Source organism: Coregonus clupeaformis, chromosome 34 (assembly GCF_020615455.1).
Source record: "Coregonus clupeaformis isolate EN_2021a chromosome 34, ASM2061545v1, whole genome shotgun sequence".
Lineage (NCBI taxonomy): Eukaryota > Metazoa > Chordata > Actinopteri > Salmoniformes > Salmonidae > Coregonus > Coregonus clupeaformis.
In genome coordinates this window covers 19722342-19747928 of record NC_059225.1, presented here as the reverse complement: position 1 = coordinate 19747928, position 25587 = coordinate 19722342, and the positions used below count along the sequence as shown (strand labels likewise).

General features: G+C 47.3%; 1 protein-coding gene across 1 annotated transcript in view; it reads left to right on the top strand.

Moving 5' to 3' along the window:
• The window catches only part of LOC121549750 (catenin delta-2-like), a 347253-nt gene that overhangs the window by 180495 nt on the left and 141171 nt on the right, over positions 1-25587 (top strand). The window contains exon 11 of the mRNA XM_041861613.2: positions 4753-4902. Coding sequence (XP_041717547.2) covers positions 4753-4902 — 150 coding nt within the window. The remainder of the gene's footprint in view (positions 1-4752; positions 4903-25587) is intronic.

Below are 25587 nucleotides of genomic sequence, written 5' to 3'. Positions count from 1 at the left end.
ATGCTTGAAAACCCACACGTCACTGAGTTAAAGCAGTTCTGCATGGAAGAGTGGGCCAAAATTCCTCCACAGCGACGTGAGAGACTGATCAACAACTACAGGAAGCATTTGGTTGGAGTCATTGCAGCTAAAGGTGGCACAACCAGTTATTGAGTGTAAGGGGGCAATTACTTTTTCACACAGGGAAATTGGGTGTTGCATAACTTTGTTTATGAAATAAATATGTAATTGTTGTGTTATTTGTTCACTTATGTTACCTTTATCTAATATTAGGTTTTGGTTGAAGATCTGATAACATTCAGTATCACAAATATGTGTCACGCCCTGGCTCTGGGGACTCTAATATGTTGAGCCAGGGTGTGTAAAGTCTATGGGTGTTGTTCTAGGTTTCACATTCTGGTATTGTGGTTCTATGTTGGCCAGTGTGGTTCTCAATCAGAGGCAACGTGATTCAGCTGTTGCTTGTTGTCTCTGATTGAGAACCATACTTTAGCAGCCTGTTTCCCCACAGAGTTTGTGGGATCTTGTTTCTAGTCTGTAGTGTTAGACCGTGAACTGTCACGTTTTCGTTTTGTCGTTTTTGATCGTGTCTCTAATAAAGAGTATGTTTGCCTGCAACGCTGCGCCTTGGTCCTCATCTCTGTTCGACGATCGTGACAATATGCAAAAGTAGAGAAAATTAGAAAGGGGGCAAATACTTTTTCACAGCACTGTACACTATAGAAATACAGTGCTCAGGGACAATATATGCTGTTAGCACGAATGACTGTGTTCCCCTCTCTCCTCCTCCCTCTCTCCTCATCCCTCTCTCCTCCTCCCTCTCTCCTCATCCCTCTCTCCTCATCCCTCTCTCCTCCTCCCTCTCTCCTCATCCCTCTCTCCTCCTCTCTCTCTCTCTCTCTTCCTCCCTCTCTCCTCCTTCCTCTCTCCTCCTCCCTCTCTCCTCATCCCTCTCTCCTCATCCCTCTCTCTCTCCTCATCCCTCTCCTCATCCCTCTCTCCTCCTCCCTCTCTCCTCATCCCCCTCTCTCTCCTCATCCCCCTCTCTCTCCTCATCCCTCTCTCCTCATCCCTCTCTCCTCATCCCTCTCTCTCTCCTCCTCCCTCTCTCATCCTCCCTCTCTCCTCATCCCTCTCTCCTCCCTCTCTCCTCCTCCCTCCTCCTCCCTCTCTCCTCATCCCTCTCTCCTCCTCCCTCTCTCCTCATCCCTCTCTCCTCATCCCTCTCTCCTCATCCCTCTCTCCTCATCCCCCTCTCTCCTCATCCTTCTCTCCTCCTCCATCTCTCCTCATCCCTCTCTCCTCATCTCTCTCTCCCTCCTCCTCCCTCTCTCCTCCTCCCTCTCTCATCGTCCCTCTCTCCTCATCCCTCTCTCCTCATCCCTCTCTCTCTCCTCATCCCTCTCTCCTCATCCCTCTCTCCTCATCCCTCTCTCCTCATCCCTTTCTCCTCCTCCTCCCTCTCTCCTCATCTCTATCTCCTCCTCCCTCTCTCCTCCTCCCTCTCTCCTCCTCCCTCTCTCCTCCTCCCTCTCTCCTCTTCCCTCTCTCCTCATCCCTCTCTCCTCCTCCCTCCCTCTCTCCTCATCTCTATCTCCTCCTCCCTCTCTCCTCCTCCCTCTCTCCTCCTCCCTCTCTCCTCCTCCCTCTCTCCTCATCCCTCTCTCCTCCTCCCTCTCTCCTCCTCCCTCTCTCCTCATCCCTCTCTCATCATCCCTCGCTCATCCTCCCTCTCGCCTCATCCCTCTCCTCATCCCTCTCGCCTAATCCCTCTCTCCTCATCCCTCTCTCTCTCCTCATCCATCTCTCCTCATCCCCCTCTCCTCCTCCCTCTCTCCTCATCCCTTTCTCCTCATCCCTCTCTCTCTCCTCCTCCCTCTCTCCTCCTCCCTCTCTCCTCATCCCTCTCTCCTCCTCCCTCTCTCCTCATCCCTCTCTCCTCCTCCCTCTCTCTCCTCCTCCCTCTCCTCCTCCCTCTCTCCTCATCCCTCTCTCTCCTCCTCCCTCTCTCCTCATCCCTCTCTCCTCATCCCTCTCTCCTCATCCCTCATCCCTCTCTCCTCATCCCTCTCTCCTCATCCCCCTCTCCTCTCCTCCTCCTCCCATTAGTTCCCTCTTCATCCGTGGATTACATTTCCTCACGGTCCCCTGTGTAGAATCCCTGCTACAAACACAGACATTTACGCACATGCACTACCGGTCAAAGTTTTAGAACACCTACTTATTCAAGGGTTTTTCTTTATTTTTTAATATTTTCTACATTGTAGAATAATAGTGAAGACATCAAAACTATGAAATAACACATATGGAATCATGTAACCAAAAAAGTGTAAAAAAAATCAAATATATTTTATATTTGAGATTCTTCAAATAGCCACCCTTTGCCTTGATGACAGCTTTGCACACTCTTGGCACTCTCTCAACCATCATCACCTGGAATGCTTTTCCAACAGTCTTGAAGGAGTTCCCACATATGCTGAGCACTTGTTGGCTGATTTTCGTTCACTGTGCCGTCCGACTCATCCCAAACCATCTCAATTTGGTTGAGGTTGGGGAATTGTGGAGGCCAGGTAATCTGATGCACCACTCTATCACTCTCCTTCTTGGTATAATAGCCCTTACACAGCCTGGAGGTGTGTTGGGTCATTGTCCTGTTGAAAAACAGATGGGATGGCATATCGCTGCAGAATGCTGTGGTAGCCATGCTGGTTAAGTATGCCTTGAATTCTAAATAAATCACAGACAGTGTCACCAGCAAAGAACCCCCACACCATAACACCTCCTCCTCCATGCTTTACGGTGGGAAATACACATGCAGAGATCATCCATTCACCCACACCGCGTCTCACAAAGACACCGCGGTTGGACACATTTTCACGTGTCTAATGTCCATTGCTCGTTTCTTTTGGCCCAAGCAAGTCTCTTCTTCTTATTGGTGTCCTTTAGTAGTGGTTTCTTTGCAGCAATTCGACCATGAAGGCCTGATTCACACAGTCTCCTCTGAACAGTTGATGTTGAGATGTGTCTGTTACTTGAACTCTGTGAAGCGTTTATTTGGGCTGCAATTTCTGAGGCTGGTAACTCTAATGAACTTATCCTCTGCAGCAGAGGTATCTCTGGGTCTTCCATTCCTGTAGCGGTCCTCATGAGAGCCAGTTTCATCATAGCGCTTGATGGTTTTTGCAACTTGAAATTTGCAATTTTCCGGATTGACTGACCTTCATGTCTTAAAGTAATGATGGACTGTCGTTTCTCTTTGCTTATTTGAGCTGTTCTTGCCATAATATGGACTTTGTCTTTTACCAAATAGGGCTATCTTCTGTATACCCCCCTACCTTATCACAACACAATTGATTGGCTCAAACGCATTAAGGAAAGAAATTCCACAAATTAACTTTTAAGGCACACCTGTTAATTGAAATGCATTCCAGGTGACTACCTCATGAAGCTGGTTGAGAGCATGCCAAGAGTGTGCAAAGCTGTCATCAAGGCAAAGGGTGGCTATTTGAAGAATCTCAAATATGAAATATATTTTGATTTGTTTAACAAAGTTTTGGTTACTACATGATTCCATATGTGTTATTTCATAGTTTTGATGTCTTCACTATTATTCTATAATGTTGAAAATAGTAAAAATAAAGAAAAACCCTTGAATGAGTAGGTGTTCTAAAACTTTTGACCGGTAGTGTACATACACATACTCTTTACTCTCTAATGCTGGGGGATAGATTCCGGCTTCTCACAGTCCGGGAATGAGCCGGGGTTGTGGTGTGTGTGGATGTGCGTATATGTGTATGGAGAGTTTTCCACTACTATCCCAGTGTATCTAGGGGTATAGCGGACTGAAGAAGGCAGGGCTAGAGAGGTGCTAGGGAAGTAGAACAGGATTCCCCAACTGGTGACCCGCGGTGGATTTTATTGAAAATAAATACAAAAAAAAAAAAAAAATGATTTATTGTTGGACATAAGACTGTAAAAGCAACAGCAAATCAGCTCCAAGAGATTTTAATTTTGGAAATATATTCCCACATAATAGAGAGATATACAGTATTTGATCGTATACAAATGTAAGCAAGGTTTGAAATTATTATGTATTAGTCAAATATTATATCTGTTTGTGCTTCTTGCAGTCAATTTGCAGTCTATAAATTATTTGTCTTTATTTTCCGGCCCCCTGACCATCCGCTTAAGTAAAAAAACGGCCTGCGGATGAATCTAGTTGATGATCCCTGCTATAGAGGTTACTCACGATACCAACGGACATGGGACAATAATGGACAAGGACAATGGGGAACAGAGGGCACATATATACACATTCTAATCAGGGGGAATGGGAACCAGGTGTGCGAAATGATACAAGACAGCCCGGGGTTGGTGGTAATGATCCATGTCAGTGACGCCTAGAAAGCCGGTGACGTAGGCCTCCGGAACAGGTGAACGGAATGAGCAGCAGTACCGGGGGGATCCGTGACATGGGAGTAGAGGCTGGAGGCTATGGGAGTTGAGTAGGCTAGAGACAAACTATTTGGACAGAAGCAGACATGTGGCTCTCCCTGATAAGATGATTACAGAGAAAGAGAGGAGAGGAGAGGCTGTAAGTGGTGTTGGGACAATTACATTATGCTGGAGAAAACCAAGTCAACACTCAGGGCTGATCTCTCACTGTCTCTCTCGCTCTCTTTCTCTCTGTCCCTGCCCCCTCTCTCTGTCCTTCCCTCCCTCCTCCCTTCCTCCCTCCCTCCCCCTCTCCAGGTTCCAGGAGTTCCTACAGTAGTCAGCACAGTCACTGTGGTCCAGACCTGCGTCCCCTGGGATCCCCTGACCACAACAAGGAGCCCATCTATGAGGACAGAGTCAACCACTACCACAAAGGACCTTTGAGGGGACTGGGAAACAACACTGGTAAGACTATATATTCCATCCTACAGTATATACACACACACACACACACACACACACACACACACACACACACACACACACACACACACACACACACACACACACACACACACACACACACACACACACACACACACACACACAGAGAGACTATACACACACCTTTATTCAATACACACACTAACAAAAATAGAAAAATAGAGATAGACACAACGTTTTCTCTCCAACACATACTAACCTCCAGTCTTCTTCAATAGAGACTCATTTGTGTTATCTAGATGTGGGTTTAGGTACGCTGTCAAAATCCTATTACAGCATCATTCTACATGAAAATAGCCCTCTCTGTCACGCTAGGCTATATCTTCTCACAGTCATTAACCAGTCAGGCATTAATAACTATCATTAGCATGTGGGTCAGATAGTGATTACACTAAATAAGCTGCTATAGATTACTTATTGTTTGGATCAATGGGTATGGTACATGAAAGGGAAATACATTGCCTGCAGTTATAGAGCATGTCTTTAAGCCTATACACTATGGCAGGGTGTATCCAAGCTTGTTTACTGGGCAATATGATACAATGATTTGTTTACTCTAAGAAATACGTTATTACATGTTTGAGGGTTTGCTAACTTGCAAACACAATTATAGCATACACAATTTACTGTTATTGCAGTAGATCAATTCTAGTGCAGTCGTTTTATATCGTAAAACACACACTGGGACTCATTTGCCTTATCTTTCCCACAGCGAGACCAAAGAGTAGGAAATCTCTTAGTGAGCATTAGTGATCGATTCCTGAATTATTGCCTCGTTTTATGCAGCCAGTGTGTTTTATACAGAACAGTGTGTTTAAAGACGATTAGATTGACCACTGCAGGGCCTGTGTGTGGCTAATAGGGATTCATAATGAATAAGTGATGCCTCAGTCACACACACACACACACATACACACACCCACAACACACACACACATCTTTGTTTTACTGTCCTTGTGGGGACCAAACAATTGATTCCCATTAAAAATATTTTTGGCCCTAAACATAACCTTAACCCTTAACCTAACCCTAACCTTAACCATAACCCCAACCTTAACCCCAAACCCCTAACCCTAACCCTTAACCTAACCCCTAACCCTAATTGTAACCCTATTTGTAACCCTAAACCTAACCCCTAAGCCTAAAATAGTATTTTTCCTTGTGGGGGCCGGCGAAATGTCCCCACTTGTCCGGATTTTCGTTGTTTAACGATCCTTGTGAGGACTTCTGTTCCCTACAAGGATCGTAAAACCAAAACACACACACAAACACACACTCCCTAACATTCATAATGTGTAAGTGATGCCTGGTAGTAATGACTAGATAAAGACAGTTCTAACGTTGAGAAAGGTATAGTGTGTATAACAATAGTATAACAGTATAGTCAGTATAACAGTATAGTCAGTATAACAGTATAGTCAGTATAACAGTATAGTCAGTATAACAATAGTATAACAGTATAGTCAGTATAACAGTATAGTCAGTATAACAGTATAGTCAGTATAACAGTATAGTCAGTATAACAGTAGTATAACAGTATAGTCAGTATAACAGTATAGTCAGTATAACAGTATAGTCAGTATAACAGTAGTATAACAGTATAGTCAGTATTTGTATTTGTATTTATTATGGATCCCCATTAGCTGCTGCCAAGGCAGCACTACCACATATCTACAACAACAAAATCCATGTGCACGTGTGTGTATAGAGCATATGTTATCGTGTGTGTATGCATGTGGCTGAGCCTATGTTTGTGTTGCTTCACAGTCCCCGCCGTTCCATAAGGTGTATTTTTCTCTGTTTTTAAAATCTGATTCTACTGCTTGCATCAGTTACCTGATGTAGAATAGAGTTCCATGTAGTCATGGCTCTATGTAGTACTGTGCGTCTCCCATAGTCTGTTCTGGACTTGGGGACTGTGAAGAGACCTCTGGTAGCATGTGTTGTGGGGTATGCATGGGTGTCTGAGATGTGTGCCAGTCGTTTAAACAGACAGCTTGGTGCTTTCAACATGTCAACACGTCTCACAAACACAAGCAGTGATTAAGTCAATCTCTCCTCCACTTTGAGCCAGGAGAGATTGACATGCATATTATTAATGTTTGCTCTCTGTGTACATCCAAGGGCCAGCCGTGCTGCCCTGTTTTGAGCCAATTGCAATTTTCCTAAGTATAACAGTAGTATAACAGTATAGTCAGTATAACAGTATAGTCAGTATAACAGTATAGTCAGTATAACAGTATAGTCAGTATAACAGTATAGTCAGTATAACAGTAGTATAACAGTATAGTCAGTATAACAGTATAGTCAGTATAACAGTATAGTCAGTATAACAGTATAGTCAGTATAACAGTATAGTCATAACAGTATAGTCAGTATAACAGTATAGTCAGTATAACAGTATAGTCAGTATAACAGTAGTATAACAGTATAGTCAGTATAACAGTATAGTCAGTATAACAGTATAGTCAGTATAACAGTATAGTCAGTATAACAGTATAGTCAGTATAACAGTATAGTCATAACAGTATAGTCAGTATAACAGTATAGTCAGTATAACAGTATAGTCAGTATAACAGTAGTATAACAGTATAGTCAGTATAACAGTATAGTCAGTATAACAGTATAGTCAGTATAACAGTATAGTCAGTATAACAGTATAGTCAGTATAACAGTATAGTCATAACAGTATAGTCAGTATAACAGTATAGTCAGTATAACAGTAGTATAACAGTATAGTCAGTATAACAGTAGTAAACAGTATAGTCAGTATAACAGTATAGTCAGTATAACAGTATAGTCATAACAGTATAGTCAGTATAACAGTATAGTCAGTATAACAGTATAGTCAGTATAACAGTATAGTCAGTATAACAGTATAGTCAGTATAACAGTAGTATAACAGTATAGTCAGTATAACAGTAGTAAACAGTATAGTCAGTATAACAGTATAGTCAGTATAACAGTATAGTCAGTATAACAGTATAGTCAGTATAACAGTATAGTCATTCATTATGTTCATTATGTTATAGTTGTACTCTTTAGACCCTGGCTCCACATTATAGTTTCATCATCCAGCTGTGTATCACAGTAATTAATGCTATACGTCGTTTCTTTAGAGAGGGGGATCTCTCTCCCTATAACACTGCATTGAGTTAATTCTAAAGCCTACAATGTATTGTTTATTTGTGGTATTGGTGTAACCCATAAACGCAGTTTGAGGTAGACAGGTAAGCCGTCGTAGCTGTGTGTGTGTGTGTGTGTGTGTGTGTGTGTGTGTGTGTGTGTGTGTGTGTGTGTGTGTGTGTGTGTGTGTGTGTGTGTTTTCTCAGAGTAAACCAGTCTAGCGCCCCAGAGTACTGCAGGTTAATGTTGCCTATTTTAGGCTATTACATTTTTTTATAATAACACGCATCCACACATCTACACCCTGCACTGCAGCTAAACTCTCTGCAGCAGGGGTGTGAGAGGCTAGAGCTTAGTTGGGTTTCTAGAAACCTTGTGTGAATACAGTTAATGCATTCATATGAGTGGTGAGTTGATGGAACGAAAACTCAGTTCTCATTCGTCCTTCATTTCTGTCACTCTCTCCTTCCCTTGACATGACGTTTCAGTACCAGCTCAGTAAATATATTACAGTAGACCTGAATGCTTGGTGTGATACTACAGAGTCACCATGAGTAATGTGTTCTATTCTTCTACAGGATATAATCTGGAGGTGTAACTCTCATTATACTGGACCTCTCTGCTTCTCAGGGTGAATTAACACTAAGACACCCAGCCTAGTATTAACTAGTATTAACTCTTAATTCCTCTCCCTGTATTCTCCTCCGCTATACGCCTCCATTGTTACCAGAATCTTTGTATGTGTGCGTGTGTGCGTGTGTGTGCGTGCGTGTGTGTCTTTACCAAGGACACCAGAGAGGATTTTTCTGTAAAATCTTTTTTTTTCTTCTAGAAAACAAAGGATTAGCTTCAGCCTGGAGGGGGAGCTGTCAGAGACACACTGCACAGCATGGAGCCTGTCACACACACACACACACACACACACGGGCACACAAACACACACGTCCCTTATTCAAACATTGCCTCTTTGGAGAGCTGCCGAGACACACTGGGCAAGCGCCCGTTTGGCGGTTCTGTTTAACGCTCTCATCAATGCTTTCTAATATGACACCAGGCATTTTCAGAAGAAGGCTACACGCACACACTGTCCACACACACACAAAAGCCCGTTTTGCATAAAACCATTAAGCCAATTCACTCACCATTTTGAATATGTTGTATGCCTTTAATAATGAGATCTGACATTCTAGAGAGAGAGAGAGAGTGAGAGAGAGAGTGAGTGAGAGAGAGGGAGAGAGGGAGAGAGGGAGAGAGGGAGAGAGAGAGAGAGAGAGAGAGAGAGAGAGAGAGAGAGAGAGAGAGAGAGAGAGAGAGAGAGAGAGAGAGAGAGAGAGAGAGAGAGAGAGAGAGAGAGAGAGAGGAAGGTTCATAACATATAATGGATCATTTCAGAAAGTTTACGATCAACAGTGGAGAGAAAGGTGGAAATATTTAACCTGCCTCCCAGTAGGGTGACCTTACCTCATACTGTTCAGGGTTAAAAGACAGTTTTTCATATAGCTGGACATATTCAATTAAATAAAAACATTCCTCTGTTTCCATAGAAATAGCATGCAATATATACAGTAATACAATTCAGGGGCGCAACTTTGGTTTTAGAAGTTGGGGGGACATAGTCGGATTAACACTCAAAACAGCCTACCCGACCGCTTGGAGACGTACGCATGGTCCTAAAGCACACCGTTGCCTTGTTTTGTATCACATTCCAGTGATAAAACTATGGGGGACAAAAATGCAATTTCAGAATATGGTGGGTGGGGGGGGTATGTCCCTAGTGAAAGTTGCGCCCCTGATACGGCTCTGTCGTAGCCGGCCGCGACCGGGAGACCCATGGGGCGGCGCACAATTGGCCCAGCATCGTCCAGGGTAGGGGCGGAAATGGCCGGCAGGGATGTAGCTCAGTTGGTAGAGCATGGCGTTTGCAACGCCAGGGTTGTGGGTTCGATTCCCATGGGGGGCTAGTATGAAAAAATTTACATAATAATAATGTAACTGTAAGTCGCTCTGGATAAGAGCGTCTGCTAAATGACAAAAATAAAATACAAAAATATCCAACTGAAGAAAGCGCTTGTTTACCAAGTTTTTAATAGTCTGTCTAAAGTCAAAAAGCCACAAAAGTACACTACCAGTCAAAAGTTTTAGAACACCTACTCATTCAAGGATTTTTCTTTATTTTTACTATTTTCTACATTCTAGACTAATAGTGAGGTCATCAACACTATGAAATAACACATATGGAATCATGTAGTAACCCAAATTTTTTTTTACGAATACTAATATGTTTCAGATTTGAGATTCTTCAAATAGACATTAAGGTCAGTCAATACAGAAAATGTCAAGAACGTTGAAAGTTTCTTCATGTGCAGTCGCAAAAACCATCAAGCGCTATGATGAAACTGGCTCTCATGAGGACCGGCACAGGAATGGAAGACCCAGAGTTACCTCCGCTGCAGAGGATAAGTTCATTAGAGTTACCAGCCTCAGAAATTGCAGCCCAAATAAATGCTTCACAGAGTTCAAGTAACAGACACATCTCAACATCAACTGTTCAGAGGAGACTGTGTGAATCAGGCCTTCATGGTCAAATTGCTGCAAATAAACCACTACTAAAGGACACCAATAAGAAGAAGAGACTTGCTTGGGCCAAGAAACACGAGCAATGAACATTAGACCGGTGGAAATGTTTCCTTGCTCGCACAGGCTTTTTATGTTCTGCCCACAAATGTTCTATAGGATTGAGGTCAGGGCTTTGTGATGGGCCACTCCAATACCTTGACTTTGTTGTCCTTAAGCCATTTGGCCACAACTTTAGAAGTATGCTTGGGGTCAGTCCATTTGGAAGACTCATTTGCGACCAGGCTTTAACTTCCTGACTGATGTCTTGAGATGTTGCTTCAATATATCCACATAATTTGATGCCATCTATTTTGTGAAGTGCACCAGTCCCTTCTGCAGCAAAGCACCACCACATTATGATGCTGCCACCCCCATTCTTCACGGTTGGGATGGTGTTCTTCGGCTTGCAAGACCCCCCTTTTTCATCCAAACATAACGATGGTAATTATGGCCAAACAGTTATATTTTTGTTTCATCAGACCAGAGGACATTTCTCCCAAAAGTACGATCTTTGTCCCCATGTGCAGTTGCAAACCGTAGTCTGGCTTTTTTATGGCGGTTTTGGAGCAGTGGCTTCTTCCTTGCTGAGCGGCCTTTCAGGTTATGTCGATATAGGACTCGTTTTACTGTGGATATAGATACTTTTGTACCTGTTTCCTCCAGCATCTTCACAAGGTCCTTTGCTGTTGTTCTGGGATCGATTTGCACTTTTCGAAACAAAGTACGTTCATCTCTAGGAGACAGAACGCGTCTCCTTCCTGAGCGGTATGACGGCTGCGTGGTCCCATGGTGTTTATACTTGCACACTATTGTTTGTACAGATGAACGTGGTACCTTCAGGCGTTTGGAAATTGCTTCCAAGGATGAACCAGACTTGTGGAGGTCTACAATCTTTTTCTGAGGTCTTGGTTGATTTCTTTTGATTTTCCCATGATGTCAAGCAAAGAGGCAGTGGGTTTGAAGGTAGGCCTTGAAATACATCCACAGGTACACCTCCAATTGACTCAAATGATGTAAATTAGCCTATCAGAAGCTTCTAAAGCCAAGACATCATTTTCTGGAATTTTCCAAGCTGTTTAAAAGCACAGTCAACTTAGTGTATATAAACTTCTGACCCACTGGAATTGTAATACAGTGAATTATAAGTGAAATAATCTGTCTGTAAACAATTGTTGGAAAAATTACTTGTATCATGCACAAAGTAGCGACTTGCGAAAACTATAGTTTGTTACCAAGAAATCTGTGGAGTGGTTGAAAAACGAGTTTTAATGACTCCAACCTAAGTGTATGTAAACTTCTGACTTCAACTATACATACATACATACATACATGTACACCCGCCCCCCAATACACACAACTCCTACCTGCGCCTTCAAATAAACACACCCAAACAGACAGTTTTCAGAATGAGTTTGAGGAAATGTTTCTTCAGCATATAGCTCCAGAGACTGTTGTTCTAATGAATTCCTAGCTGGATATCAATGGAGAATTATTACATGACTTTGAACCTGCAGGATCAAAAAGATGCTGGTTGGATGTCTTATTTTGTAGCACCTGTTCACATGGGCATATACGGACACAATCTACAGCTGAAGAAAAGAAAGTATATTCATCAAATCAAATCAAATCAAATTGTATTGGTCACATACACGTGTTGAGCAGATGTTATTGCAGGGTGTAGCAAAATGCTTGTGCTTCTAGCTCCGACAGTGCAGTAATACCTAACAAGTAATATCTAACAATTTCACAACATATACCCAATACACACAAATCTAAGTAAGGAATGAATTAATAATATATACGTATATGGACGAGCGATGTCAGAGCGGCATAGTCTAAGATACAGTAGAATAGTATAGAATACAGTATATACATATGAGATGAGTAATGCAAGATATGTAAACAATATTAAAGTGACTAAGATACCGTAGAATAGTATAGAATAGAGTATATACAGATGAGATGAGTAATGTAAGATATGTGAACATTATTTAAGTGGCTAGTGTTTAATTTCTTAAAGTGGCCAGTGATTTCTATTCTATGTCTATAGGCAGCAGCCTCTAATGTGCTAGTGATGGCTGTTTAACAGTCTGATGACTTTGAGATTGAAGCTGTTTTTCAGTCTCTCGGCCCCAGCTTTGATGCACCTGTACTGACCGTGCCTTCTGGATGATAGTGGGGTGAACAGGCAGTGGCTCGGGTGGTTGATGTCCTTGATGATCTTTTTGGCCTTCCTATGACATCGGGTGCTGTAGGTGTCCTGGAGGGCGGATAGTTTGCCCCCAGTAATGTGTTGTGCAGACCGCACCACCCTCTGGAGAGCCTTGCGGTTGCGGGCGGTGCAGTTGCCTTACCAGGTGGTGATACAGCCCAACAGGATGCTCTCAATTGTGCATCTGTAAAAGCTTGGGAGGGTTTTAGGTGCCAAGCCAAATTTCTTTAGCCTCCTGTGGTTGAAGAGGATCTGTTGCGCCTTCTTCACTACACTGTCTGCGTGGGTGGTCCATTTCAGTTTGTCAGTGATGTGTACGCCAAGGAACTTGAAGCTTTCCACCTACTCCACTGTGGCCCGTAGATGTGGATAGCGGGATGCACCCTCTGAGGTTCCTGAAGTCCATGATCATCTCCTTTGTTTTGTTGACGTTGAGTGAGAGGTTATTTTCCTGGCACCACACTCCCAGAGCCCTCACCTCCTCCCTGTAGGCTGTCTCGTCATTGTTGGTAATCAAGCCTACTATTGTTGTGTCGTCTGCAAACTTGATGATTGAGTTGGAGGCGTGCTTGGCCACGCAGTCATGGGTGAGCAGGGAGTACAGGAGGGGGCTGAGCACGCACCCTTGTGGGGCCCCAGTGTTGAGGATCAGCGAAGTGGAGGTGTTGTTTCCTACCTTCACAACCTGGGGGTGGCCCGTCAGGAAGTCTAGGACCCAGTTGCACAGGGCGGGGTTCAGACCCAGGGCCTCAAGCTTAATGATGAGCTTGGAGGGTACTATGGTGTTGAATGCTGAGCTATAGTCAATGAACAGCATTCTTACATAGGTATTCCTCTTGTCCAGATGGGATAGGGCAGTGTGCAGAGTGATGGCGATTGCATCGTCTGTGGATCTATTGGGGCGGTAAGCAAATTGAAAGTCGGTCTAGTGTGGCAGGTAAGGTAAAGGTGATATGATCCTTGACTAGTCTCTCAAAGCACTTCATGATGAAGGTTCAAGCTGAACCTTGGCAAGACGGAGCTGCTCTTCCTCCCGGGGAAGGACTGCCCGTTCCATGATCTCGCCATCATGGTTGACAACTCTGTTGTGTCCTCCTCCCAGAGTGCGAAGAGCCTTGGCGTGACCTTGGACAACACCCTGTCATTCTCCGCTAACATCAAGGCGGTGACCCGATCCTGTAGGTTCATGCTCTACAACATTCGGAGAGTACGACCCTGCCTTACACAGGAAGCGGCACAGGTCCTAATCCAGGCACTTGTCATCTCCCATCTGGATTACTGCAACTCGCTGTTGGCTGGGCTCCCTGCCTGTGCCATTAAACCCCTACAACTCATCCAGAATGCTCGCATCTGCTACAAGACCATGGTGCTTGCCTACGGAGCTGTGAGGGGAACGGCACCTCTGTACCTTCAGGCTCTGATCAGTCCCTACACCCAAACGAGGGCATTGCGTTCATCCACCTCTGGCCTGCTGGCTCCCCTTCCTCTGCGGAAGCATAGTTCCCGCTCAGCCCAGTCAAAACTGTTCACTGCTCTGGCACCCCAATGGTGGAACAAGCTCCCTCACGACGCCAGGACAGCGGAGTCACTCACCATCTTCCGGAGACATTTGAAACCCCACCTCTTTAAGGAATAACTGGGATAGGATAAAGTAATCCTTCTACCCCCCCCTTACCCCACCCCACCCCACCCAAAAAAATCGCTCTGGATAAGAGCGTCTGCTAAATGACGTAAATGTAATGATGACAGAGGTGAGTGCTACGGGGCGATAGTCGTTTGGTTCAATTACCTTTGCTTTCTTGGGTACAGGAACAATGGTGGCCATCTTGAAGCGTGTGGGGACAGCAGACTGGGATAGGGAGAGATTGAATATGTCCGTAGACACACCAGCCAGCTGGTCTGCGCATTCTCTGAGGACGCGGCTAGCGATGCCGTCTGGGGAGCTACTAATGCAGTTCACGTAGGAGTGGGCTTACACACACACAATTCACCTCTGGAGAAGAAAATTATAATTATGAAAAATAATGCACCTTTTATTTGGAGTAGGAGTTAGTAGATAAATTGAGAGTAGAAATAATTACATGTTGCTAGCTACAGTTAACATACAATCTGTGCCAGAAACATTTAACTCTCTGGATGAATATATGAAGAAATATTAATAAATTATACAGTGTATAATTTCTAGATATGGATTTTCAACACAATCTCACTCTCAATTAGTGCAAATATGTACAAAAAGTATTTTAGCAGATTTTGTGCGCCTTTGTGCGTTTTTGTGTAGCTTAATTGTCACGAGTTACAAAGCCAGAACCCAGAAGCAGACCAGGACAAGGTAAGTTGAAACGAAGGTGAGTGTTTATTTACAAATTCAAGAGTGATGCTGAATAATCCAGGGAACAGAGCGGGCGGCGTTGATTAGTTGTTGGGGGTGCAGTGGTTGATCCCATCATGGCTCGGCAGCCGCCGACCACCAGGCAGAGGTTGGATGAAGGTTCCGGACGAGTGACTGCAGATGGAACAAAACGGAGGTAAGTAAACAACAAACCAACAAGGTGCAAAACAACAAAACTAACGCTAGAAGCTCTAAGACTGATACTCTGGTAAACCTACTGTTCATGGCTAACGATCCGGCAGGGAATGGATGTTAGGCCAGAGCCTAAGAAGGGTGATGATCAGGACCAGGTGTGCAGATTGCTGATGGGATGCAGGTGCGGAAATCAAGAGAGCTCCCCGGAGCGTTCCAGAACCCTCGGGAAACTGGAGATCACGAGCAGAAAAACTAGTCCACAGACAGGACCCGACTCAGACTGCCGGGATCGTTACAGTACCCCCCTCCGACGAACGCCACCGGGCGGACTCCCGGAGCGCCAGGATGGAGGCGGTAGAAGTCACGGATGAGGTCAGCATCTAGGATCTGTCGCCGCGGAATCCAACTCCTCTCTTCAGGACCATACCCCTCCCAGTCCACGAGATACTGGAAACCCCGGCCCCGCCGTCTGGAATCCATGATGCGTCGCACCGTGTAGGCAGGACCACCTCCGATCATCCGAGGAGGAGGAGGAGGAGGCGGAGGAGGCAACAGAGGACTGAGGAAAACAGGCTTGAGGCAGGAGACATGAAAGGTGGGATGGACTCTGAGCGTCCTCGGTAGTTTGAGTCGAACTGCCACTGGATTGATCACCTTCTCCACCACAAACGGACCAATGAACTTCGGTAACAACTTCCTAGACTCAGTCCGTAACGGAAGATCCCGTGTGGCCAACCAGACCCTATCTCCGATGGTATAGGTGGGAGCGGGGATCCGGCGACGATTCGCCTGGAGCTGATACCGGTCCGAAACTCTAAGGAGTGCCTTTCTGGCCCGATGCCAGGTCCGGTGGCAACGACGAATATGGGCCTGAACAGAGGGCACTGAGAGCTCCTTCTCCTGAGAAGGGAACAAGGGAGGTTGGTAGCCATACAGGCACTGGAAGGGAGACATCCCAGTGGCAGATGTAGGGAGAGTATTGTGGGCATACTCAACCCAAGGCAACTGAGAGACCCAGGAGGTGGGGTTGGAAGAGACCAGGCAGCGTAGCGTGGATTCCATCTTCTGGTTGGCTCTCTCCGCCTGACCATTGGATTGGGGGTGAAAACCAGATGTGAGACTGACTGTAGCTCCAATGGCCAAACAGAAGGACTTCCAGACAGCAGAGGTAAACTGAGGGCCACGGTCGGAAACGATATCACTGGGCAAACCGTGGACCCTGAAAACCTCCCTAACCAGGATCTCGGACGTCTCCGAGGCAGAGGGAAGCTTGGCAATTGGCACAAAGTGGGCGAACTTGCTGAATCTGTCCACGATAGTCAGAACGACCGTGTTCCCCTCAGAAGCGGGCAACCCAGTGACGAAGTCCAGGGCCAGATGCGACCATGGTCGCGGGGAATAGGAAGGGGGTGAAGTAGTCCAGAGCTGGGCCGATTGGTACTCTTATTCTGCGCACACACTGGACAGGCAGCAACAAAACCCCGAGTATCCTCGGCCATGGCAGGCCACCAAAAACGTCTGCGAAGAAACGCCATCGTCCGAGCCACGCCAGGGTGACAAGCCATCTTGCTGGCGTGGGACCATTTGAGGACAGCAGGACGAACCGACTCAGGCACAAACAACCGACCGGGTGGACCGTTACCGGGACCGGGCTGAGTCCGAAGGGCCGCCATCACCTCCTCCTCAATCTTCCACATAACTGCTCCCACGACGCAGTTCCGGGGGAGAATTGTCTCGGTCTTGGACCCACTCTCCTCCGTCTTGGAGAACATCCGGGACAAGGCGTCCGCCTTGCCGTTCTTAGATCCAGGTCGGAACGTCAGGGAAAACTTGAATCGTCCGAAAAACAACGCCCACCTGGCCTGACGGGAGTTGAGACGTCTAGCCGATTGCACGTAAGCAAGATTCTTGTGGTCAGTCCAGACAATAAACGGTGGCTCCGCCCCCTCCAACCAGTGGCGCCACTCCTCCAAGGCAAGTTTCACCGCGAGAAGCTCCCGGTTACCCACATCGTAATTCCTCTCCGCAGGCGAAAGGCGACGAGAGTAGTAGGCGCAGGGATGGAGTTTACTGTCCGTGGAGCATCGCTGCGACAGGATGGCGCCAACTCCCACATCAGACGCGTCCACTTCAACGACGAACTGACGGGCCGTGTCCGGTTGAGAGAGAATCGGTGCGTTGGTGAATCGCCTCTTCAAATCCAGAAACGCTCGATCCGCCTCCGGATTCCACTTGAAGGTCCTGATACTGGAAGTCAAGGCAGTTAACGGAGCGGCCACACGGCTGTAATCCCGGATGAATCTGCGGTAGAAATTCGCAAACCCCAAAAATCTCTGGAGCTGCAATCTCGTACCGGGCTGGGCCCATTCCAGAACCGCTCTAACCTTCTCCTGGTCCATCCTAATCTCTCCCCTGGAGATGATGTACCCGAGAAAGGATGTCGTGTGGGCGTGAAACTCGCACTTCTCGGCCTTCACGAACAGGCGATTCTCCAACAATCGCTGCAGAACCTGCCGGACATGCTGGACGTGGTCGGAAGGTTCCTTCGAGAAGATCAGAATGTCATCCAGGTAAACAAACACAAAGAGACCGATCATATCTCTCAGGACGTCGTTCACCATACTCTGGAATACCGCTGGAGCATTGGTCAGTCCAAACGGCATCACCTGATACTCGAAGTGACCCATCGGTGTATTGAAACCCGTCAACCACTCGTCCCCCTCTCTGATCCGGACCATGTGATACGCATTGCGTAGGTCTAGCTTGGTGAACACCGTAGCACCCTGTAAGGAGTCGAAGGCAGAACTCATCAAGGGCAGGGGATACTTGTTCTTGACCGTGATGTCATTCAACCCCCGATAATCAATACACGGTCGAAGAGAGCCATCCTTCTTACCCACAAAGAAGAATCCTGCCCCCAGGGGTGATGACGAGGGACGAACGAGACCAGCAGCTAGGGACTCCTTGATGTAGGTCTCCAAAGCCTCACGTTCAGGTCGGGAGATACTGTATAACCTTCCCTTGGGGTAGACCGCTCCAGGGAACAGGTTGATGGCACAATCATATGGTCGGTGGGGAGGGAGTGACAGAGCCTTCTGCTTACTGAAAACTTCCCCCAAATCGTGATATGTCTCGGGAACCAGGGACAAATCTGGGGGTTTAGCCTCAATCACCTGACTGGGAACCGAATGGGGACAGGCAGTCTTGAGACAGTTAGCATGACAATCAAGGCTCCAACTCGTTACCTTGCCCGTCACCCAATCGAACGTGGGATTGTGTTCCTTCAGCCAGGGGTATCCAAGGACCAGAGGAACATGGGAAGACGGCAGAATGAAGAATGAAATCATCTCAGAATGATTCCCCGACAACAGCATCTTAACCGGTTCAGTCCTCATCGTGATACGTGCCAGACTACTGCCGTCCAGAGTGGTAGCTTCAATGGCTTCCGGCAATTGCTCCTTGGAAAGCCCCAGCTGTTCCACCAACTCGGCATCTAGAAAGCTTCCACCGGCACCTGAATCGATAAAGCGTTAATCGCTAAGCTCTGATTCCTGTTCATAAGGGTAGCCGGGAAACGGGGTCTGACAGAGGTATTGAGAGGTCGAAACTGGCTCGCTAAAAGTCCTCCCAACTTTAGCGAGCCGCGCAGTTTGACGACCGCCGGGAACCAGTGGCGAGGTAATGTCCCGAACCACCACAGTAGAGGCAACAGTTAGTCCTACGTCTGTGTTGGCGCTCCTCCTTGGTTAACCCGTGCCGCCCCACTTGCATGGGTTCAGAATCGGGAGACAGAACCTCTCCACTAATCCTGTGTGGTGGCCGATGATCGACGTATTCTGATCCAATCCCCGACCCGACTGGAACCTGAGAAGCTGATCGGTTGGACGGAACCCATTGCTTCTCCCTCCTTCGCTCTCGGACTCGATTATCCACCCGAATAGACAAGGCTACCAAGCTGTCCAGGTCACTAGGCTCCGGATAGGAGATCAACTCATCCTTGAGCTGCTCCGACAGACCCTGGTAAAAGGCCGCTTGCAGAGACTCCTCATTCCACCCACTCTCCACAGCCAACGTCTTGAACTCGATCACGAAGTCGGCCACGCTGCGAGTTCCTTGGCGAAGCGAAAACAGGCGCCTAGCTGCGTCCCTCCCTCGGACGGAATGGTCGAAGAGCTTCCTCATCTCGGCCGTGAACCCCTGGTATGAAGCCATGCAGGGATCCTGTCGTTCCCAAACGGCTGAAGCCCACTCCAGCGCTCGACCACGCAGCAACTCAATCACAAAGGCTATCCTAGCCTTGTCTGTGGCATAAGAGTAGGGCTGTAGATCGAACACTAATCCACACTGCATAAGGAAGGAACGGCATCTTCCCAGCTCCCCCTCATATTTATCCGGCGTCGGAACCTTGGGCTCACGGAAGGACACAGCTCCAGAAGCGGCAGGCGAGATGGGTGAAACCGGTAGTGGATCCTCCACCGGAAACTTGCGTTGGTTCTGGACCTCCGTCAGACCGGTAGAAAGGTTCCGAACTGACAACGCGATCTCCTGTAGTACCGTGCTATGATGGCCCAACATCTTCTCCTGATGGGTAATGGCATGGCGAACAGAGTCCAGGTCCGCTGGGTTCATTACTGGCCGGATCGTTCTGTCACGAGTTACAAAGCCAGAACCCAGAAGCAGACCAGGACAAGGTAAGTTGAAACGAAGGTGAGTGTTTATTTACAAATTCAAGAGTGATGCTGAATAATCCAGGGAACAGAGCGGGCGGCGTTGATTAGTTGTTGGGGGTGCAGTGGTTGATCCCATCATGGCTCGGCAGCCGCCGACCACCAGGCAGAGGTTGGATGAAGGTTCGGACGAGTGACTGCAGATGGAACAAAACGGAGGTAAGTAAACAACAAACCAACAAGGTGCAAAACAACAAAACTAACGCTAGAAGCTCTAAGACTGATACTCTGGTAAACCTACTGTTCATGGCTAACGATCCGGCAGGGAATGGATGTTAGGCCAGAGCCTAAGAAGGGTGATGATCAGGACCAGGTGTGCAGATTGCTGATGGGATGCAGGTGCGGAAATCAAGAGAGCTCCCCGGAGCGTTCCAGAACCCTCGGGAAACTGGAGATCACGAGCAGAAAAACTAGTCCACAGACAGGACCCGACTCAGACTGCCGGGATCGTTACATTAATTCGTGTGAAAAGACACACATTTTTGTGCGACTTCATAGGAAAATACCTTTTTGGGGGGCAAACTTCGGAACAATCTTTTGAAGGTTATTAGAGCAATGCATGATGGGCAAAGGTGTTCTACACTGCCTTTTTTTTGTGTCCCATATTTATTTATATTAAAAAAACGTGTTAACAACCCACTATTCTTAATCAACCAGGTTGTCACCTAAATAATTATAATATAGTAGTAGCCTTACATTGTTTTTCGTGGAGCCTACATTACACCATTTTCTTCATAATGCATTTTATACAAGGCTATGTCCAATTATATGAGGGTTGCCAGATTAGAGAGAAAAGATAAATAAAAAAATAAAAAATAAAAATTTGGTATCGATTAAAGTATTTGATTCGGAAATGGGGATATATTTTTATGATGGGAAATTATAATACACAACATAATACACACACACGCACACAAACAAACACTTACACACGTATACACACACACACTTTGTTTGTACTCATGTATAGCCAACTCTTGACTTTTGTATGAATTATTTTTAATAAAATATTTGTATCTAGTTGTCATGTATAGGGCTGTGGCGGTCATTAAATTTTGTCAGCCGGTGATTGTCAAGCAAATAACTGCCAGTCTCAGGGTAATTGACCGTAATTAACATAAACACATTTAGCATCTCCTGGATTCCACGCATAGCCTACAAGCCACTGATGCAGACCTTTCGAACATCTACATTTTAAAAAGTCGAATAAATCCATGTAATATAGCCTACACCTTCACAATAAATCCATTATTTATTTTAGACAGGTCTAAAGAAACATTATATGAAGAAAATGTAGTCTATTTCAGATTAACAGAATAGCATACTCTGAGTTGTCCTTATGTTAGGTCCTGATGTGGCTATGCCAAATGGCTGTGGGCTACACTAGTTCATTTAGCAGACAGATTTGCTTATAATTCCGTGGCATTATTTTATATTATTTAATAGTATGAAGAATACAACTGAACAAAGCTGAATCAAAATAAAGGATATTTTCTCCAAAGGATTTGAGGGAGTGCGCACATGCGGCTATTCTGGCTATTCTGTGTTGAGCGGTTAACAAAGAAAAAGGTACTCCTATATGCTTAATTTAGAGCTATTAATGTAACTTTAGTTGTGATACAAATGTTGGGCTAAATGTTTGATTTTGAAAACATTCTAAGGCTGCATGATGCGACTCTAATGATGATTTGAAAAAAATCCCACGTCTCCTCCAAGCGCCGAAACCAGTCATCCACCGCAGGAGCCTCGGTCTGGCTCTGGTGCCACGGTGTCAGAACCGGTTGGTAACCTAGAACACACTGGAAAGGCGTTAGGTTAGTGGAGGAGTGGCAGAGAGAGTTCTGGGCATATTCTGCCCATGGCAAGAACACCGACCACTCCCCCGGCCCGTCCTGGCAGTAGGTCCGCAGGAACCTACCCATGTCCTGATTTACCCGTTCCACCTGCCCATTACTCTCGGGGTGGAACCCAGAGGTCAGGATGACCGAGACACCCAGACGTTCCATGAACGCCTTCCAGACCTTGGACGTGAACTGGGGACCTTGGTCAGACACTATATCCTCTGGTACCCCGTAGTGCCGGAAGACGTGAGTAAACAGGGCCTCCGCAGTCTGCAGGGCCATGGGGAGACCGGGCAGAGGAAGGAGGCGGAAAGACATTGAGAAGCGGTCCACAACGACCAGTATGGTGGTGTTACCTTGGGAGAGGGGAAGATCAGTCAGAAAATCAATGCTAAGGTGAGACCATGGTCGTTGTGGAACTGGTAACGGTTGTATCTTACCCGCTGGGAGGTGCCTAGGTGCCTTACTCTGGGCGCACACCAAGCCAAGGTAGGCCACCAGTACTTTCCGCTCAGGCAGCGCACTGTACGACCGATACCTAGGTGACCAGAGGAGGGTGACATGTGTGCCCAGTAGATCAGACGATCACGGATAAGAGCAGGCACATACTGCAGCCCAGCTGGACACTGCGGTGGAGATGGATCTGTGCATAATGCCTGCTCTATATCCGCATCCATCACCCATACTACTGGCGCCACAATGCGGGAGGCCGGGAGTATGGGGGTGTTGTCTCTGGGACTCTCCTCTGTGTCATACAGCCGGGACAGTGCATCTGCCTTTACGTTCTTCGTACCCGGAATGTATGACAATGTAAAATCAAACCGGGTGAAGAATAGGGCCCACCTGGCCTGGCGAGGATTCAGCCTCCTCGCTGCCCGGATGTACTCCAGGTTACGGTGGTCCGTCCAGACGAGGAAAGGGTGTTTCGCCCCTTCGAGCCAATGCCTCCACACGGTCAAAGCTCGGACAACAGCCAACAGCTCCCGATCACCAACGTCGTAGTTCTGCTCCGCCGGGCTGAGCTTCTTCGAGAAGAAGGCACAGGAGCAGAGTTTGGGTGGCGTGCCCGAGCATTGGGATAGGACAGCGCCCATCCCTACCTCAGACGCATCCACCTCCACTACAAACGGTAGTGATGGATCAGGGTGGGCTAGTACCGGAGCTGAGGTGAACAGACCCCGCAGTCTCGCTCAGTGCGAGTAGCAGAATACACCAGGATGTCATCGATGTAGACCACTACACTGCGACCAAGCATGTCCCGAAACACCTAATTCACAAAGGACTGGAAAACTGACAGAGCATTCATCAAACCATAGGGTATCACCAGGTATTCATAATGCCCCGTGGTTGTGCTGAATGCTGTTTTCCACTCATCTCCCTCTCAGATACGCACCAGGTTGTACGGCCTCCTGAGATCCAATTTGGTGAAGAAGCGCGCCCCATGCATCGATTCAACCACTGAAGGAATGAGGGGGAGAGGATTACTAAATCTGATTGTCTCCCTGTTCAGTGGTCGATAATCAATGCACGGGCACAGACCTCTGTCCTTCTTCTTCACAAAGAAGAAACTCGAGGAGGCGGGTGAAGTGGAGGGACATATATACCCCTGATGCAGGGACTCGGTGACATATGTCTCCATAGCCACTGTTTCCGCCTGTGACAGGGGGTATATATGACTCCTGGGAGGTACAGCGTCTACCCTGAGGTTTATCGCGCAATCCCCTGCCCGGTGAGGTGGTAACTTAGCCACCTGCGTTTTGGAGAACGCTTGCACCAGATCACGGTATTCGGGGGGAATGCGTACGGTGGAGGTACTATCTGGACTTTCCACAGTGGTTGCACCAACAGAAACATCTAGACACCTACCCTGACACTCACGTGACCACCCCATGAGAGCTCTTTGCGGCCATGAGAAGGTGCGGTTGTGGAGTGCTAACCAAGGGATACCTAATACCACAGGGAAAGCAGGAGATTCAATAATAAAAAAAAATCACCTGCTCAAAATGATTCTCCTGGGTGATCATGGTGACTGGTATAGTGACTTCCGTATCAAATCCGGACCCTAATGGTCGACTATCGAGTGCTCTGAGGGGACGTGGAATGGAGAGGGGAACCAATGAAATGCCGTGCAAATGCCCTATCCATAAAGTTCCCAGCTGCGCCTGAATCGACTAGCACCTTACACTGGGGAACTACCATGTGATCGGGAAAGTGGATAGGTAGGGTACAGTGCGCAACAGAGGACTCTGAACCAGTGTGGGTGTTCGATAACTGGGGTGATGCGTGAGTGCCCTGCCTACCCCCTCCAGGCCCAAAAGAACATTGACTACGACGTGTGGTGGATTGTCCCTTCGTGCCACCAGAGTGGCACTGTCGCTGTCCTCCTCCGCTCTCTCGGCCGGCGGCTCCACCCAGCTCCATCGGTTTGAGGTCCGAGTCTTCCGGGGTGGAAACGGGCAGACCCCTACCAGGACGTCCTCTGGCTGCCAGCAGGTTGTCCAACCGAATGGCCATGTCCACCAGTTTATCGAATGACAACATGGTGTCCCGGCAGGCTAGCTCCCGTCGGACGTCCTCCCGCAAATGGCACCGGAAATGGTCGATCAGGACCCGCTCGTTCCACCCGGACCCCGCTGCCAGCGTCCGGAACTCCAACGCAAAGTCCTGTGCGGTCCTCGTCCCCTGCCTCAGGTGGACCAGTCGCTCACCCGCCTCTCGACCCTCGGGCGGGTGGTCGAATACCGCCTGAAAGAGGCGAGCGAACTCCCTGTAGTCCTCCAACGCGGCTCCTCCTTCGTTCCACACCGCGTTGGCCCACTCCAGGGCATTCCCACAGAGGCAGGAAACAAGGACGGACACCTTTTCCCGCTCCGATGGTGCCGGCCTGATGCTGGCGAAGTAAAGCTCCAATTGGAGGAGGAATCCCTGGCACAGCGCCGCTGTCCCCTCAAACACCCGTGGTCGGGATATCTGTATCCCTCCTGGTGCTGGAGTGTAGGTGGCTGGATCCGGTTGGCCAGCTGGTCTCGACAGATCGGGTCTGCTCCTCTCCAGGCGTTGGACGACCTGAAGAACCCAATCCATCGCTTCCCCCAAGCTGGCCAGCATCGTGGAGTGCTCCTGGACCCATGCCACAACTCCAGGCATGCGCTCTTCTCCTGCTGACTCCATAGCACGGGTGGGTGATTCTGTGATGTGTGTGATAGAAGGAGTCAGGCGCAGGAGAGTAATACGCATCCAAAGAGTTTATTCAGTCGATAAACAGTTGCGCAAGCATGCGACAACAAAACTCAGGCACAGGGGAAATATCTACCCTGGCAACAGCAAGGTAAGGGTAGCTCAACCGAGCTACACACAGCTCACTACAAACAATCACCCACACAGACAAGGAAGCAGAGGGAACACTTATACAATGACTAATTGGGGATAAGGACTAGGTGTGTGTGATTAATTAGACAAGACAAGTGGAGTGATGATAAATGGATCGGCAGCAGTTAGTAAGCCGGTGACGACGAACGCCGAAACCTGCCCGAACAAGGAGGGGAGGCAGCCTCGGCGGAAGTCGTGACAATGGGTTTCATCATAATAATGATACAA